This window comes from Embiotoca jacksoni, unplaced genomic scaffold (genome assembly GCF_022577435.1).
Source record: "Embiotoca jacksoni isolate LCO1_2020_lvr unplaced genomic scaffold, fEmbJac1.0.p SCAF_116, whole genome shotgun sequence".
NCBI lineage: Eukaryota > Metazoa > Chordata > Actinopteri > Embiotocidae > Embiotoca > Embiotoca jacksoni.
The window spans coordinates 30,001-48,665 of NW_027185248.1; the positions used below are offsets into that span (position 1 = coordinate 30,001).

The window sequence follows — 18,665 nt, forward strand, 5'->3', positions numbered from 1 at the left end:
GTCTTATGAAGACGTCTCAGTGATGGGAGAACATCTCAGTGTTGTGAGGACACATTCAGGGTAGGTTTTAAAACAGGTAGAATCAGTTTGAGACAAACATGCAGCAGAAATGTTTCTGAATTCATTTTAGTTAAAGAACCAGATGGCGATTTGAAACCTTTGAAAAAGAGTCACAGGTACGACAGTGATGTCACAGTGATGTCACAGTGATCTCAATGATCTCACAGTGATGTCACAGTGATGTCACAGTGATCTCACAGTGATGTCACTGTCAATGAGAGACAGAGAGACAGACAGGCAGACATTCTGCAGCTTTAATTAATTCACCAGAAATCAACGTGTTTTATTTTGTTCAACAGCACCAGTTATGGAAACACTGCTGCTGTGTTGTAGATGTTCTACTAAAAGTACCAGGATGATGCACTCAGAACGGTAGAACAAAGAAAAGTGAAACCAACCGTCGGTGATGTCATCAACTATCAGTGATGTCATCAGTGATGTCATCATCCAGCAGTGATGTCATCAACCATCAGTGATGTCATCGTTGGTTTGTGAATGTTATGAATCCTCCAGTTCAGATTCTGTCCGTCACCATCTTTGCTAGTTCGGAGCGGTTTGGAGCAGGAAGTGACCATATTTGGACGAGCTGGGGGAGGAGCTAGAGGGGTTTTTTACTAATCTGATTGGAAACCTGACGATACTACGTCCCGCCCACCGATAGCTGTAACCTGACTGCACCACAGGCCTGTCAATCAAACAGACACGCCCCCAAAAACAGGTCTTCTTAAATCTTCTTTTCTAATGAATGAGGGATTATTTTCAGATGGACCTCCAGAAAACTAATAAGAAGGAGTGACTTTAGCTAACAACACCGAGATAACTGATGGACACATTTTATTCACTTTGGATTTGATGAGAGACGTATGAGGAAGCTGCAGCTGTTCCTGAACACAAAGTGTTTCTGTTCCACTGCTGCTGCTGAACAGAATAATTAGTGTGTTTATTGAGTGCGTTAAACAGAGGACACAAAAACACGCTGATTTCTGGGTGAAATAATTAAAGCTGTAGATATTTTGGAGGGTGATGTGTTCACATTATGAGGTAATTTCCTGTCAGTGCAGATTGAAACAACACTAAGCCTGCGTTCCAGTATCCATACTATCATAATATTTAGTATGCCAGAAACAGATTTAGTATGCCCCAGTACAAGAAGAAGAAGAAGAAGAAGAAGAAGAAGAAGAAGAAGCCTGCATCTCCCAGAGTGCACCTGGTCCAGGACGTGACGTAGCAGCCCCGAAATTGCAGCTGCCGGTTTCCCGCGTGCCCAGTGTGTTGTGGTGGAGCAGACATGGCCGGTCCTCTGGAGGTAATCGTGAGTAGTGACTCCGGCTCTCAGCTCTGGAACTGCACCGTGTTCGACCTGCACAGCGGCTCCAGCCTGCTGTCGTACCGCGGAGGGAACAGCGCGGCCCGGACACTGAGCGTCCTCAGCGGGGACTACCTGCTGTCTGCCCAGCTGGGCAAAAACTTCATCAACGTTTGGGAGATCCAGAGGAAGGTAGGACACCTGCTGGGACACCTCACCGACACCCCGTCCCTCTCAGGAGGGGACATCCCAGAATCCTGAACAGCCTGCTTGACACGGACCAAGTACAACCACAATCACACATATCTGTCATGTTAAAAATCACGTGCGCCTTCAAACCCAGATTCCCGTCAATAATGAGGTTTACTGCCGACCAGCTGAACCTGCTGGTGAGTTCGGCCTGTTAAACATCCACCGAAACTCGAGTAACTTCAGCTAAAGGTCATCTATTGTAATAAACTCGCTCAGTCCGCTGCCGCCCTCCATTGTGTGTTTGGTTTCGGACGGACCGGAAGGAGAAGCATTAAAGGTCCAACTGAACCCAGTACCGTGGAGCTGGTGGGTTGGTTTTCCCGCCGTATTTGTCTGTCAGGGCTGTTACACCATTGAAGCTGATTTCTGAGTTCTGGACAGCTGCATATAAACCGACACAGTAACAATGCACAGATTCAGAGGTTTTCTCTGTGCACCTCTGGTGTGTTACTGCATCCTTTTATCCAGATGCTGCGCAGGTCGTACAGATGTGCACTTTATTTTGAAAGGGTGCTCCTTACATTCAGGACAGAACAATCGATCACTGATCAGTTGGTTATTGAACTTTTCCTTCTGACTGTGTTGTCCAGGATCAGCTGCAGCAGAAGATCGTGTGTCCAGGTGTCGTCATGTGTCTGACCACCTCACCTGACGGACTCTTCCTCGCTGCTGGAGTTTCTGATGCTATTTACCTGTGGGAGGTGAGTCGGCTTCTTCTTCTGCGTTTGTTTAAAATTTAGCAGTTTAGTTTTCAAATGTTTTTCATAGCCAGTTGGTGATCAATATGTATTAAAGAGTATAAAATGTATCCCAGTTAAATCTGACGTCTCTCCTCTGATTGGTTCAGGTGTAACACCGTCTCTCTTCAGATTGGTTCAGGTGTAACAGCGTATCTCCTCTGATTGGTTCAGGTTTAACACTGTCTCTCCTCTGATTGGTTCAGGTGTAACAGCGTCTCTCCTCTGATTGGTTCAGGTGTAACAGTGTCTCTCTTCAGATTGGTTCAGGTGTAACAGCGTATCTCCTCTGATTGGTTCAGGCGTAACAGCGGCTCTCCTCTGATTGGTTCAGGTTTAACACCGTCTCTCCTCTGATTGGTTCAGGTTTAACACCTTCTCTCTTCTGATTGGTTCAGGTGTAACAACGTATCTCCTCTGATTGGTTCAGGTTTAACACCGTCTCTCCTCTGATTGGTTCAGGTGTAACAGCGTCTCTCCTCTGATTGGTTCAGGTCTCTCCTGGACCGGTCAGCAGACAGAATAACAGTAAAACCTTCTGACAGGTGAAGCAGGTGAATTTGATTGGACAGAAATGTAAACCGTTTTATAGACTTTGTGTTATTAGATTTATTTACATTTATACATATTGTTTGAACCTTCTCAGAACCAGGTCGGGTCTTCGGGTTGGAGACCCCTGTTCTAAGGTCTTCGAAAACTGAGCTCTTCGAGAGGAGGCGGAGCTCTTTAACATGAGTCGGAACTCTATGAGAGAAGGTGGAGCTCTTTGACGTGAGGCTCTCTTCGAGAGGAGGCAGAGCTTGGCCATTAAGAACTTTGGAAGTCAGCAGCAGAATTTTTAATTCCGTTCTTGATTTTGGAGAGGTTCTGATCAGGTGGATGTGATGTTGTCTGATTGGTCCAGGTGTTTTACCTTCTGTTTTCTCATTGGTTCAGGTGTGTACAGGTAAGCTGCTGTCTGTCCTCAGTCGTCACTACCAGGATGTCACCTGTCTGAAGTTCACGGATGATGGCAGCCATTTTGTTTCTGGAGCAAAAGACAACCTGGCTCTGGTGTGGAGTCTATCCAGGTAACACACGCATGGACACGCCCCCAAGCACACACCTGAAGTGTTCTGTAACCTCTGCTTTTAATTACCCTCGTAAACCCTCCTATTGAGACACACGTGATGTCACAAACTCATGGTTATGTCACGTGGTCACCGTCTGTTTCAAGGGGAGATTGTTGTGTCTGAACACTGTCCTCCACGGAGACATCTCCACGCTCTCCTCGACCATCACTGATGTCACTGATATGTCAGTGGGCGGAGCTTTTATAACTTCTGATCTGTTATCTGGAGCAGGTTGGGGCTGCAGCATCAGTTACCATGGCGATGTATCCTAGTAAGAAGGGAGCCAGCTGCAGAGGAGGAGGAAAAGAGAGGTGAAGGGAGGAGGAGGAGAAGGAGGAGAAGGAGGAGAAAGAGAAGAGAAGAAGGGAGAAGAGAAGAGGAGAAAGAGGAGAAAGAGAAGAAGGGAGGAGGAGGAGGAGGAGGAGAAGGGAGGAGGAGGTGCTAAAAAGAGAGCTGCAGGGAGCTCTAACACTGACTGTCCACTGGGGGGAGCTCTAACACCGATAGCAGGACTGTTTGGGTAATTGAGCAGATCTGAACTTTCTGCTCTCTGATTCGTCGGTTCAGGTCTCCATCTGTAGGTTTTATTCTTAAACATAAAACAGCTGTTGAAAGCTGGTCCTCACAGAGTTGGACGTCCATGTGTCTTAGCAGCAGCACAGGATAATGGGAAACCAGAGCTGAATGTCTGTCTGCAGATCAATAATCAACCAAGTTTAAAACCAGCTGTAAAAATACAGAAAGAAATAAAACATTGCTTTTAATCTGAAACTTATCAGAAGAATTAATGAAAGAAAACACAAATCGTTGCTATAAATATCAATAAATGCAGCAGGTGCATCAGGTACAATGGGTACAACAGGTACAGGTACATCATGTACAGATAGACTTCTCCATGTTCACTCTGTCACGCGTGTTCACCAGCAGGAGCTTTGGACACGTGACGGACTCTTCAGGAAGAACTGCAGTCTGACATCAACTTGTCCCTGAAAGTCCTCGAGCAGAATCGACTGTTTTCTGAAGGGAGTTTTGAATGTGGTTGTGTTGTTTCACCGTGTCCTCTGTGTGTGTGTGTTTCAGTGTGATCCAGCTGGATTCAAGCCACGCCCCCGAGCCTCGTCATGTCCTGTCTCGTCACTCTTTACCAATCACTGACCTGCACTGTGGCCTGATGGGAGCTCAGGCCAGAGTCGCCACCGCCTCCTTAGACCAGACTGTCAAGGTAAGACTACTCAGACAGGTGCAGCAGGTGAAGTCGGCCAAGCAGCTGATGATAATCGAGATTCTTCTGAGATTCTGAATCATTCAGAAGTTGAATTGAACATCGTCTGCAGTGAGTTCAGTTTTTCCTCTAGGTTTCCAGAAGGACTCTTTCTTGAAGCAGGTCCAGTCATCCTGGTCTCTGCAGGCTCCTGGATTTGGACAGTTCACCTGATTCTACCATCTCTCGGGCTCCGTCTGAACTTCCAACTTCAGGGGCCTCATTTATAAAACATCGTGTAGGATCCATACTAAAAGTGTACGTGTGCACAAAAGCAGAAAACGGCATGCACAAAAAAATATTCAGGTTCAGGGTTAGTTGTTTCATTCTGGCAGCTGCCGCTCAGAATATGATGGATTTTGAATGAGGTTTGGTTGGTTCCTGTAAACCCGCTGCCTGTTTCTGAGAGAGAATAAAATGAGTACAGACTTTAGAGAAGCAGTCTTTATGTTTTCGCAGCTTTACTGAGCAGGAAGTGAAATAAAGCCGCAGAGATAAATCCTCCCAGAGGCTCTGAATGTAATTGGTGGACGGCCGTCGTCTCATCTGTGATTGGTCGCTCTCCCTGCGGGGACAGAGGCTCTCATCCTTCTGTAAAAGTCAGTGTGTTTCTATTAATAGAGCCGTGACCACTTTAAATCCAGGTCTCTGATCGGAGTCCAGTTTAATCCACATTCAGATCCGGTTTTGGATCCAGTTTTAGCGACATGTTAGGAACAAACGTGGAGACATAAATTAAAACTGTTTTTATTCCAAAGAGGAAGTTTGATGAAGAACTTCCAGCTGGTTCTGTTCAGTCTGCAGTCCAACAGCAGCTCATCCCAGTGGAAGTTATCACGTTCAGTCTGAATCTTCATCACTACTGAAAGTCTTGATTCAATAAAATTACCAATAAATTCCAGGAATCGTTCCGTAACAGCAGCCGAGTGTCTCCTTCCTGTTGCTGCAACTGTTTCATCGTTTCACCCAACGACCTGAAGAACGGCGCGTGTGCAGCTGTTCACATACTTACTGTTTATTACATGTACTGTATGTTCAAGTGTTCTGGGAAAATATCCAAGAAAACAAAGATCATCCGTGTTTAGTATCAAACTGTCAACAGATTTAAACTTTTTACTAATAAGCAGACGAACCAATCAGAGCTCAGCGTCTTTACACGTCATCAATCACCGATCAGACGGTGACGTCATCAATCAGTGAGATTCGTATCCTCAAACACCAGGTTAGGAGACAGCTGGAGAGACTCCACCAGCGCAAGGCTGCAGGGCCTGACGGCATCTGCCCCGGGGTCCTGAAGACCTGACGGCATCAGCCCCGGGGTTCTGAAGACCTGCGCTGTCCAGCTGGCTGAGGTCCTACAACACCTCTTCAACCTGAGCCTGAAGCAGGAGGAAGTCCCGGTGCTGTGGAAGACGTCCTGCCTGGTTCCTGTCCCCAAGAAGACGACTCCATCTGGCCTCAACGACTACCGACCGGTTGCCCTCACATCTCGTGATGAAGGTGCTGGAGAGGCTGGTCTTGGCCCACCTCAGGCCGCTGGTGAAATCTTCTCTGGACCCTCTACAATTTGCGTACCAGCCTCATGTGGGAGTGGACGATGCCATCATCTACCTGCTGCAACGAGCTCAGTCTCACCTGGATGGAACCGGTGAATCTGTGAGAATCACTTTCTTTGATTTCTCCAGTGCATTCAACACCATCCAACCACTGCTGCTGAGTGAGAAGCTGCAGGTGGTGGGGGTGGACGCGTCCACCGTCTCCTGGATCACTGCCTACCTGACAGACAGACCACAGTTTGTCCGTCTGGGCAGTGTGCTGTCTGATACGGTGGTCAGTGGTATTGGAGCTCCACAGGGAACTGTTCTGTGCCCCTTCCTGTTCACCTTCTACACCACTGACTTCCAGTACAACTCAGAGTCCTGCCATCTGCAGAAGTTCTCTGATGACTCTGCAGTGGTAGAATGTATAAGGGATGGACGGGAGGACGAGTACAGGGCAGTAGTGGAGGACTTTGTGGAGTGGGCGGGTAGAAATCACCTGCTCCTGAACGTGGCCAAGACCAGAGATGGTGGTCGACTTCAGGAGGAAGACGACGGCTCCACAACCGCTGAGAGTTCTGGGAGAGGAGGTGGACATGGTTGAGGAGTACAAGTATCTGGGTGTGTCCATCGACAACAGACTGAACTGGAAGACCAACATCAATGCTGTCTACAAGAAGGGGATGAGTCGACTCTTTTTCTTGAGGAAACTTCGATCCTTCAATGTGTGCAGCAAGATGTTGGAGATGTTCTACCAGTCTGTTGTGGCCAGTGCATTGTACTTCGCTGTGGTCTGCTGGGGGAGCAGCATTGGAGCCGGTGACACCAACAGACTTAACAAACTGGTTAAGAAGGCCGGCTCCATCATCGGCTACAATCTGGATAGTCTGGAAAAGGTGGTGGAGAGGAGGACGCTGAACAAACTATTATCTATATTGGATAATCCTGACCACCCTCTCCACCTGCTGCAGGGACAGCGGAGCACTTTCTTTAAAAGATTCCTCCAGCTCCGCTGTCACAAGGACAGATACAGGAGATCATTCCTGATACAGGAGATCATTCCAGATCCAGGAGATCATTCCAGATACAGGAGATCATTCCTGATACAGGAGATCATTCCAGATACAGGAGATCATTCCTGCTGACCGCAATAAGACTGTACAATAACTCACCTCTGGCAAAATCCATCACACAACAATAACACTGTTGTCTGTGTTCTTGGTTGTTTGTATATAATATATATAGATATATACTGTACTGTATATACTGTGCATTTTATATTTAATAGTTTTACTGCTATTTTATTGCTTTCTATTATTCTATTATTATGTTATTGCTTCTGTATGCTGCTGTAGCGAAAAAATTTCCCCTCGGGGATTAATAAAGTAACTACCTAACCTAACCTAACCTAAACACGGAGCGTCACCTCATCCTCAGATCCATTTTTAATTTTAGTAAAATCCCACTGGACATAAACCACAAGAGGCGGAGTCTCAGTGAAGACACGGCGGCTCGCTGTGACATCATGATGGATGGTCGGGAGCGTCACCGCTGCTCACACTTTAAATTAACAGATTTTTAAGTGGAGTCTGGAACAGAAACACAAACTGTTCTGCAGAGCCAGCAGCTCTGTCACCCTGAGGAGGGCAGAGGTCAAAGGTCAGCTGGCAGCTCGACGACTCCCTTCATCTGTCTTAGAACAGAAAACAGGGATGTTCAGAGACATTCAGGGATGTTCAGGGACATTCAGGGATGTTCAGGGATATTCAGAGACGTTCCGGGACATTTAGAGACGTTCAGGGACATTCAGGGATATCCAGAGACATTCCAGGACATTGAGGCGTTCTGGGACATTTAAAGACGCTCAGGGACATTTAGAGCTGTTCAGGGACATTTAGAGACATTCAAGGACATTCAGGGAGGTTCAGGGACATTTGGAGACATTCTGGGACATTTGGAGACATTCGGGGATGTTGTGTGTTTTCCAGAGAAACTTGTCATCTTCTCATTAGAACAAAATTTGTGATTTCCTTCTACCTGTCCAGGTGTGGGAACTGTCCTCTGGTGAGCTGCTCCTGTCTGTCCTCTTTGATGTGGAAATCATGTCGGTGACCTTTGACTCCTGCGAGTACTTCCTGTTCTGTGGAGGAAGTGATGGAAACATTTTTCAGGTGTCTCTTTGCAGCCAGGTGAGTCTCAGTCTCCCCGTGACTGTCCTCCATCCGCCGTCCTATGTCCTCCATCCTCCAACCTACATCCGCTGTCCTCCGTCCCACGTCCTCAGTCCTATGTCCCACGTCCTCTGTCTTATGTCCTATGTCCTCCGTTCCGCGTTCTCCATCTCCCGTCCTCCATCTTCTGTCCTCGATAGCTTACCTGAACGTGCAGGTGTTTGTTGTTGAGCTTAACGAGCTCGTTAATCAGAAGTTAAAACGATTTTATTTGAATAAAGGAGACGAGTTTCTCTTTCTTCATTCGTCTCCGTCTTCTCTGTTTTTACGCGCTGTTGTTTTCTTTCACAGCAGATTTACATTTTAAAGCAGCATGGACCTCCCTCCCCCCCACTCCCACTGAGTGATGACACTGTTCAGTCTCTCAGGACGTTTATATCTCTGCTCTCTGAACTGAAGCTACAGCAGCTCTTCACACTACAAACATCATTTTAATGGAGACAAACAGAAGCTCCAGTCGTTGGTTTTAATCTGCTGCGAAGTAGAAGTGTGACTGAACATCAGATTATTTACAACAGACAGCAAACATTTTCATTATTAATTCATTTGCAGGCTTCTTTCTTCATTAACTCTTCATTATTTCGTTTGCTTGAGGTAATAAATTAATTTTTTTGAACAGCGACTGAGAACTCAGAACTCGTTCGTTTTCAAACTGAACTTTTCTGACGTTTCTCATTAGAAAAGTTCTTCAGAACCTGAAGATTCACTGTTTCTACTGTTTGTGTTCGATGTGCAGAACCTCAGCAGAGAGAAGTCGTTCCAGTCCGACAGCGAAGGGAACCAAGTGTACAAAGGACACAGGTATACACACACACACACACACACACGCGCGCACCACACACATGCACCACACACATGCACCACACGCACCACACACACACCACACACCACACACACACACCACACACACAAAACACACACCACACACATGCACGTTTATACACCACAGACTCCATCCTGTCAATCTGTGTGAAATAATTATTTTTTCATTAGGAAATGTCTTGATGACTGTGATTTGTAAACATTGATCACAGCAGCTGATTGGCTGGATTGGAGACGTGAGTCAGGACTCGCTGCTCCGCTGTTTTTAAATAAACGCCGAGTGGTTCCTCCTCTTGGCTCTTCTGGAATATGCAGCGTCTGTCGGGTTGAACTGAGGCTTCGTGGTGAAAAACAGCAGCCGGCTCCAAACTAACCGGACGGAAAGAACACAAACAATAACTAGCAGAACAAAGTCATAAGAGAATAAACTACATTATACGAGTCACTCTGTAACCGTCTGGGAACTAGTTGATGACGTTTGTAGGAACGAGTCGATGACGTTTGTAGGAACGAATCGATGACGCGTTTAGGAACTAATTGATGACGCGTTTTGGAACTAATTGATGACTTTTTATGTGCTCATTGAAGTTTTGTTAGTTTATTGATCAGGGTCCTGAAATGTCTGGTTCTCCTCAGAAACCTGGTGACGTGTCTCTCAGTGTCGATGGATGGGACTCTTCTCCTCTCCGGGTCACATGATGAGACGGTTCGACTCTGGGATGTCCAAAGTAAACAGAGCATCCGCTGCCTCTCACACAAAGGTAAGCCCCTCCCCCTGTGACATCATCAGTCGCAGTCTGGGTTCAGAAGGTCCTCGGGAACTCCAGAAGTTTCAGCTCAGTCTTTTCCTTTCTTTGTAAAAAGTTTTTTAATTAACAAGTTTGTTAAAGGGGAAAAAAAGTGCTTTGCTCAAAGGTACCTCGGCACTGGTCCTGAGGAAGGAACTGCTTTGGTTCTGGTCCTGGTCCTGAACCAGCAATCTCCAATAGAAATATTGACTGATTATAGATCAAGTTTAATGATAATAAAGAGATGTGATGAGCTCATTGCTGCATTGATCCTCATTGATTACTGAGCTGAGTAAAGACAGTTTCATCTTCGTTCCTCTGATTGACTCATGTCAGCTGTTGGCCTGCTGTTGCGCCCCCTGTCAGCGGGGACAGTAACAATGTGTTGAGCTGGTTTGAATCCCTTTAAATCAGATCAGAAGTGCTGTTTGTGGAGGTGAAGGTGAGTTTAACCTCGCTGCTGCTGCTGCTGGTTTATTCATGACTCGGCTGCCCAGCCGGCCTTCGTCTCTCTGGGGGAGCTTTTACTCTTCTGCCTCATTCATAATCAGCGGTGCTCTGGTGTCTGACAGGAACACGAGGAAGAAACGCCCCGCCATGATCATGACTGGCATTTTGTAATTAACCAAATCTTCTCTGTGCTGAAGGCCGGCTCACTTCAAACGGACTGTCAGGAGACGATAATCCCTCCTTTGGCTGGACGGACGGACTCGTGGTCGTCCCCGCCTCCGTCACGTTTGTAGACTCTCTTCCTGCTGCTGCTCACAATGAGCCCACTGAATGTTGAAAGAAAAGCTTCATCCTGCATGACAGTAGCGCTTCTAAATGATTCGTCTCAGCAGAGCAGATTCAGCAGCTTCACAAGGAAAAACCGGAGGAGCCTCAGCTTTGAATTTCTATCTGTTGTCAGGATCACACCTGATCGTCTGCAGATCAAAGCTCTCAGCGCAGAGCTCCTTTTATTCTCTTTAAATCCTGTCTTTAAAGCTCACGTTGTTACCCTGGCGTGTCGCCCTGCGCAGAGTTCTTGAGTCGAGAGTTTGATGAATTTCACTGCTGAGAAAGAAACATCTTCAGATGATTGATTCATGGATCAAAGATTGTCACTGATCACCACCACTGCTGATTCTGCATCCTGTCACCTCTGAATGTGGACAGAAATTAAATAAACTGAGAGGTTCAGTCGGAGTTCATGAGGAGCAGAAATGAAAGATATGAATCGGTTCCATAGTCTGAGATCTGCAGCGCTGCAGAGCCGAATGCTTCTGCCTCCTCAAGGCTGTCGAGTCTCAAACGTGTCAAATCTGCAACTGTTATTAAGAAACATCCGTCTGACAGCAGAGCGTCTCTCCTGGAGGCATCAGAGTGAGACCTCTTCACTCTCTTACCATCTCTGACACCATCTGAACCACTCTTCATCTCAGGACTCATTACCTGGAGTGACTGGGACAGAGAAGCTGCCAGCTCCCAGGGGATCTGAACACATCCTGCTAGAATAAAGAAGACAGGCCTGAGGACACAAAGACGCCTGAACACAACACGCTGCTTTAAACTGGACAGCACAGAAGACTCCAGAAACAACTGCAGGTCTACTTTTTGTATCCTGGATTGTTTTGTGTGTCAGTGACTCATTAAATGATTCCGGTTCGACATCATGCGACCACTTAGAAAGACTCTAGATGTCACTTCGGTCATTCAGGTGTGCATCATGTAGATGTTTTGTGCAGGTGTGTCGTTCAGGTGAGTCTGTGTGTAGTCGGTCAGCTCTGGATGTTTCTCAGAGTATCTGCAGTGGGTTGGCAGCTCCACACGCTCCCAGTGTGATTCATCTGTCGTGTTGGACTACATTTAGACCATTAGTGTAATTCCAAGCACTGCAGCCAAGCAGACGATCAATATTTGTAATTGAGTGGGAGATAATCAGCCAGTTTCTATTAGCACAACAAGCAGGAAATATACTTTGACTTTTGAGTACAAACCTGCGTCTTCCATCACAGAGACTCACTGCTGAACACTTTTATTCATGATTTAAGAGTGAGAGCTCTTCTCCGGGGGAAAAAAATATTTTAACGATGGTCTGAAACCAATCGGGACATCCCATAAAGGATTAAATTATTTAACTACATTAGATCATTAGAAAGAAACACACCTTCTCACTTAGTGTGACTGATATTCGTGTGTTTTATTAAGTTTGATGAAGTTTGAAATCCATTCAGGGTACAAATATGTTTCAGATTTGTTGTGAAAGAAATGGCGCAGTTTTTGTGTATTTGTCGCAAGGAATAAAACCCATGTTGGACCGGTTCCCATGTTGGACCGGTTCCCATGTTGGACCAGTTCACCAGTTTGTCCTCACTTAGCAGCTCATCTCCGTCTCTGTGAGAATTATTCATGGTGTGTCGCCATGGCGACTGGAGCATGGTTTGATTAGCCTGCCCTGATGTTAATGGAGGGGGCGTGTCCTCAGCCTTCAGCCCTGTTTGAGTCCTGGTCTTGTTGTCTCTTCACATTTACATTTCAGTCAGAGACTGTTAATGAGCAGCAGGTGGAGGGACAGCATCCTGCTCAGGGACACTTCTACTGAAGGGTGGAGATGTAGAACGCGTTGGGAGGTTTCTACTGAAGGGTGGAGATGTAGAACGCGTTGGGAGGTTTCTACTGAAGGGTGGAGGTGTAGAAAGCGTTGGGAGGTTTCTACTGAAGGGTGGAGGTGTAGAATGCGTTGGGAGGTTTCTACTGAAGGGTGGAGCTGTAGAAAGCGTTGGGAGGTTTCTACTGAAGGGTGGAGGTGTAGAACGCGTTGGGAGGTTTCTACTGAAGGGTGGAGCTGTAGAAAGCGTTGGGAGGTTTCTACTGAAGGGTGGAGCTGTAGAAAGCATTGGGAGGTTTCTACTGAAGGGTGGAGATGTAGAACGCGTTGGGAGGTGATTCCGGCAGCGTCGCTGATCTCCGATTGAAGGCGTCGCTTGTCTTTGTCCTTCGTCCTTCTGATAAGCTGCAAATCAAAACTTGTTTCTGGTGAAAGAATGAAAATGTATTTTCAGAGATTGAAGCTAAGAAGATTAAAGCTTCCTCAGTTTAAACACGTCGCTGCTTTTATTTATTTATTCAGTTCTGAACTTTACAAACCTTCCAGCTGGTTTTTAGGAGGAATCGAAATGAATCAGCTGAACGACATATTTCAGGAACGTCTTGAGGGAATTCCTGTAAATCCGTCACAAATTTTCAATTGAACTCAACGATGAACTGACACATTTTTGGTAGTCAGAGGTCAAAGGTCACTTTGAGTCCACATCACAGACTGTGAAGCAGGAAGTTTTTGGTCATCCAGGCCTTTATGTCTTTTCGACAGGCTTCAAGTTTTACTAACTGATTAGTTTAATCTGGTTTTATAGAAAGATATAGTTGAGTGTCATCTGCATAACAATGGAAGTTGATGCAGTGCTTCCTGATGACATCTCCTAATGGAAGCATGTACAAAGTAAAAAGTATTGGGCTTAACACTGAGCCTTGTGGAACTCCATAACTAACTCTTGTTTGTCTGGAAGACTCATTGTTGACATGGACAAACTGGAATCTATCTGATAAGTAGGATTTGAACCAGTCTAATGCAGTTCCTTTAATCCTCGTAACGTCTTCTAATCTCTGTAATAAGATTGTATGATGAATCGTATCAAAAGCAGCACTGAGGTCCAGAAGAACAAGTACAGAGACGAGTCCATTATCTGAGGCTAATAATAGTGCTATGATGAACTCTAAAGACTGAACATCTTCAAACAGACCATTCCTCTGCAATAACACCGAGTGCCACTAGAGGTTCCATAGACTCCCATTCAACTTCTCATGAAATTCTAAGTCTATAATTGTTTCTTAGATTTATTACCGTTGTCTATAAACCACTGGGTGACATCATCGTCAGTTACCGCTGAAAAACATCATCAGCCGACATGTAACTCTGTGAGGTCGGCCATCTTTTATTCAGACCTCCACCTGTTGACCTCCATCAGATCTGATGTGGCTCCTTCAGATGAAGTCGGGCTAACAGCCGCTTTAATATTTTACTGACAAATCAGAAGGAGAGCCGCTTTAATATTTCACACTGAAGTCCTCTAAAAGAATTTGACCAACTTAATGATGCTCAGAGAACGTTTGATCTTCTTGGTTCTATGATGAGGAAACCAAACAGAGTGGAAGTGGTTTGGATCTTTGGGTGCGACAATGAAACCATCGATCCGACTGGATTGTTGATCTGTGTGGTCCTTCTGGGTTCAACCGGAAACGTGACATAACTATCAGCAGCTCTTTTTCTTCAGCAGGACAACAGCCGCTGAAACATTTAAAATGTAACTTTTATTTAAATGTCTGTGTGGATCTCCAGCAGACGTCCGTCGGAGCGTCCGCTGAAGGCAGCTGGACGTCTTTCAGCGTCTTGAAGACGTTTCTCATCCGACAGTTCTGAGACTGGAGGGAAGTCCAAAATGTTGGAACCTGTCGTGTGCTCGTAGACCTCCTCCGGTGGACCTGAAGTCTTCGGGGACGCTGGTTGAAGATCCTCATGAGGAACAACAGTGCTGCTCCGTGTGTCGTTCCCTTCCTGTGTGTGTTCTGGTTCTGTTGGTGGTTCTGGTGCAGATCCAATTTTAGTGGTTGGAAGGTTAAAAGCAGGACTCCTCTGCAGTAAAACTGACCGATGAGGGCGGTCGGCTGTGTTTGGATCTCACCTGGAGGTTTGTTGGTTTGGATCTGCTCATCTCTCTGCTGTCATTCTGATGAAAGTTTGATGGTCAGAGTTTGTCTCAGATGGTCTCTGAACCGTTCAGCTGAATACCAACTACAGCTGATCGACCGGAGAATCAACAGCTCACAGATGAACAACGTTCCTGTCAGTCTGCAGGACGTCTTACAGAATCACTGGTTTTATTAGCAGGAGTGATGTGACGGCTGTTCAAAAGAAATCCTCATTCTGTTTCATTTTCATCAACTGCTCTACAATAATATTGAGTATTATTTTATTATTCTGCAGTTGCAGCACTCATTTAAAATTGTAGCTGATATTATATTTGTCTAATTTCTATCTGATTTACGTCCTCGTAATTGAGCCTTCAAACCATAGTCCATTTCATTTCAGTCAAATTTTAGTGTTTTAAAACCTTTGTCAACAGATTTGTGTCGTTTCCCTTCACTTTGTTTTGTGTCGATTTTATAGCTGTGAGTCTATCGATAAAGTTTTAGCACATTTTTTTATGAACTGAAGAAACACAAAAATACTTTTTTCTCTTTGGCATTGTTGTCTTTTCTTCAGGATGTGACACATCGCACCGTTCACGATGAGATCTGATCATTATGGGATGTTTGAGAAGAATTCTCAGTGTGATGAAGGCGTTGTTCACACACACAGACACACACACACATCGTTTTTGTACAGGTACAGTCAGCCGGTCCGTCCAATCAGAGCTCGGTGCGCAGCATTCGGATGATTTACAGCGAGTTTGTAGAAGACTGACTAATGGACCAATTACAGATCAGCTGTCAGGTTCAAGAGTTGAAGCGTCCCATAAAAGTAAAGTGAAGGACTGCTGCAGCGAGGCGAAAACACAAACTTCATTATGTAGATGAACAGCTGGGAGGAAGATGACAGGAAGTGATGTCATGAACACTGGAGTATGAGCAGGTCATCGATCTGAAGGTTTCAGTGTGAAGATGCTCGACCTGCAGACTTTATTCAGTGTGAACAAGTTCTTACTTGAATATCATAAAACTCGCATTTAAATATGTTTAAACACGTTTAAATAAGTTTCAACACATACATGAGGGAGGTGTTTCACACCCTCGATCAGCTGCAGCAGCTTTTATCAGGACGTTTCTGGGATTTCTTTCAGAACCATATTGAACTCCGCAGCAGAACGAAAGAAAAGCAACATTTTCCAGAAGTGATTCAACCCACAAGTGAATGTCTCATAATCAGAATAATATTTCACCTTCAGGACTCCAGTAAATGTTTATATTTCAGTGTGTTCCTTGTTTGCAGAAGCTTCTTCTGATTTTCTGCTTTCATTAAATCCAACAAAGAGTTTTTTCCTGTGAATCAAATCCAGAACCGAGATGCCTTCAAGAACTTCCAGGACTGATTCCTAAACTTGGTTTTAGTGGCTCCGGATGTTTGTTTAGGATCATTGTCGTGCTGGAAGTACAGAGATCACCAGCTTCAGTTTACACTGTGACACGTCACCTCCTACTTCAAACTAACTTCCTGTCCGTGTTCAGGTCCGGTGACCAACGCTGTCATCATGGCGGCTCCGGCGAACATGTTCCTGCCCGACAGTCGGCCCACCGTCCCTCTGCCACGCTTCAGCCGACACCTGCTCGCCTCCGATGCCGACAGTGGAGAGTCCGGGGAGGTGTGTGTCCGCCTCGGGCTCCACACACAGGTGAGTCCGCAGATTAGGCCACGCCCCTGTAGACTATCACCTGTGAGTGCGCTGTAATAAATGTCAGTCTAAAGTTTCTATACTTTGTCTCCTCTCTGATTGGCTGCTCTGACAGTTGATGAAAATATTAATATTCACTCGCTGACACACCCGCAAACACACAGACGGGAACACTCATACAATTTATGTTAATGAGAAGCCAGAATCTAATACAGTTTTATATTGGTTTCTGATACACACACACACACACACACACACACACACACACACACACACACACACACACACACACACACACTCCTGTATAATCAGGTCTGTAATAATGTTTTTCTGGATGTGTAGAAATGTGTGTGGTGTTTGTTTATTTCCTGTTTCCTCTCGCTTCAGCAGTTTATCATTGAAACTGAAACAAACAAACATGTTGATGTTTACATGAATCCCATGTGAAGCCTCTCATGATCCTGTTGTCACTGCACTCTAACACGCCACGCTATTAGACATCCTCCTTTTATTTTGACATTTAACTTATATTTTGTCATTATAATTTACGGGCTTTAAATGTTCTTTGCTGATAGTCCAGTCCTTTATTTTGAAAGGTGCTTCCTGTTTGTTTTTAGGATGAGGAGGAGACGTACCTGCAGAAAGCTGACAAGCTGAACTCGTTAATGAACGCTGTGACTGACAAGGTGAGTGAGGGGGGCGGGGTTGTTGGTTTGTTTACAGTGTTTATTCTCAGATGTCAACACAGTGGAATCCAACATGACACATGACATCACACAATGGACAACACCCACAAACACCAACACACACCCACAAACACCAACACACATAGACACCAACACACAAACACCAACACACATCTATAAACACCAACACACAAACACCAACACACATCTGTAGACACCAACACACAAACACCAACACACATCTATAAACACCAACACACATCGATAGACACAACATACACACACACCAACACACATCTGTAGACACCAACACACATCTATAAACACCAACACACATAGACACCAACACACAAACACCAACACACATCTATACACACACACACCAACACACATCTATAAACACCAACACACATCTGTAGACACCAACACACAAACACCAACACACACACACAAACACACCAACACCAACACACATCTGTAGACACCAACACACATCTATAAACACCAACACACATCTGTAGACACCAACACACAAACACCAACACACATCTATAGACACCAACACACACACACACCAACACCAACACACATCTATAAACACCAACACACATCTGTAGACACCAACACACATCTATAGACACCAACACACATCTATAGACACCAACACACATCTATAGACACCAACACACACCCACAAACACCAACACACATCTGCAGACACCAACACACATCCACAAACACCAACACACACCCACAAACACCAACACACACCCATAAACACCAACACGCATCTATAAACACCAACACACATCCACAAATACCAACACACATCCACAAACACCAACACACACCCACAAACACTAACACACATCTATAAACACACAAACATACATCTGTTACGTGTATTGTTTGTTTTGCAGTCGGTGTTTGGTGATGGTGAAAACACGAAGGTTCGAGTTGCCGAGCTTGAAGAAGAAGTTCAGACTCTGAAGAAAGTCAACAAAGATCTGTACGACTTCTCCAGCCAGCTGCTCACCAAACCCACATGAACACTCGTTTACACACATGGACATACAAACACATATGAACTTATTAACAGACATGAATATACACACACTCTGTGATTATTTCTGTTGTTACAAAATAAAAGCCTTGTTTTTGAACAACTTCCTGTCTCTGTTTGTTGCTGCTCTGTGTTCTCGTTAAAGCTTTGACTTCAGCCACTAACCACCATTAACCATTTATAACTACCAAAAACCATTAACTATCCATATGAGGACATGCACCTTCAGCTGAACCACTTATTATCCTCAATTTACAGTCAAACTGACCTTAAGTAACCAGAGCTAACCTTAAGTAAGTCTATCCTTATCAAACCCCTCACTACAGATTAACAGCTTTACCTGCCACCGAAACTACTGCTAAACACCCACATTAATTACCC

General features: G+C 45.2%; 1 protein-coding gene across 1 annotated transcript; it reads left to right on the forward strand.

Annotated features, from left to right (window-relative positions):
- The first annotated feature begins 1,300 nt into the window (after positions 1-1,300).
- On the forward strand, positions 1,301-18,388 carry wdr18 (WD repeat domain 18). Its single transcript, XM_069143845.1, has 10 exons — positions 1,301-1,558; positions 2,209-2,319; positions 3,292-3,425; positions 4,548-4,689; positions 8,312-8,455; positions 9,234-9,298; positions 9,956-10,080; positions 16,372-16,535; positions 17,153-17,221; positions 18,142-18,388. Exons 1-10 carry the CDS (start codon positions 1,349-1,351, stop codon positions 18,268-18,270), a joined length of 1,293 nt encoding a protein of 430 aa, XP_068999946.1. The 5' UTR covers positions 1,301-1,348; the 3' UTR covers positions 18,271-18,388.
- Positions 18,389-18,665: the final 277 nt, after the last annotated feature.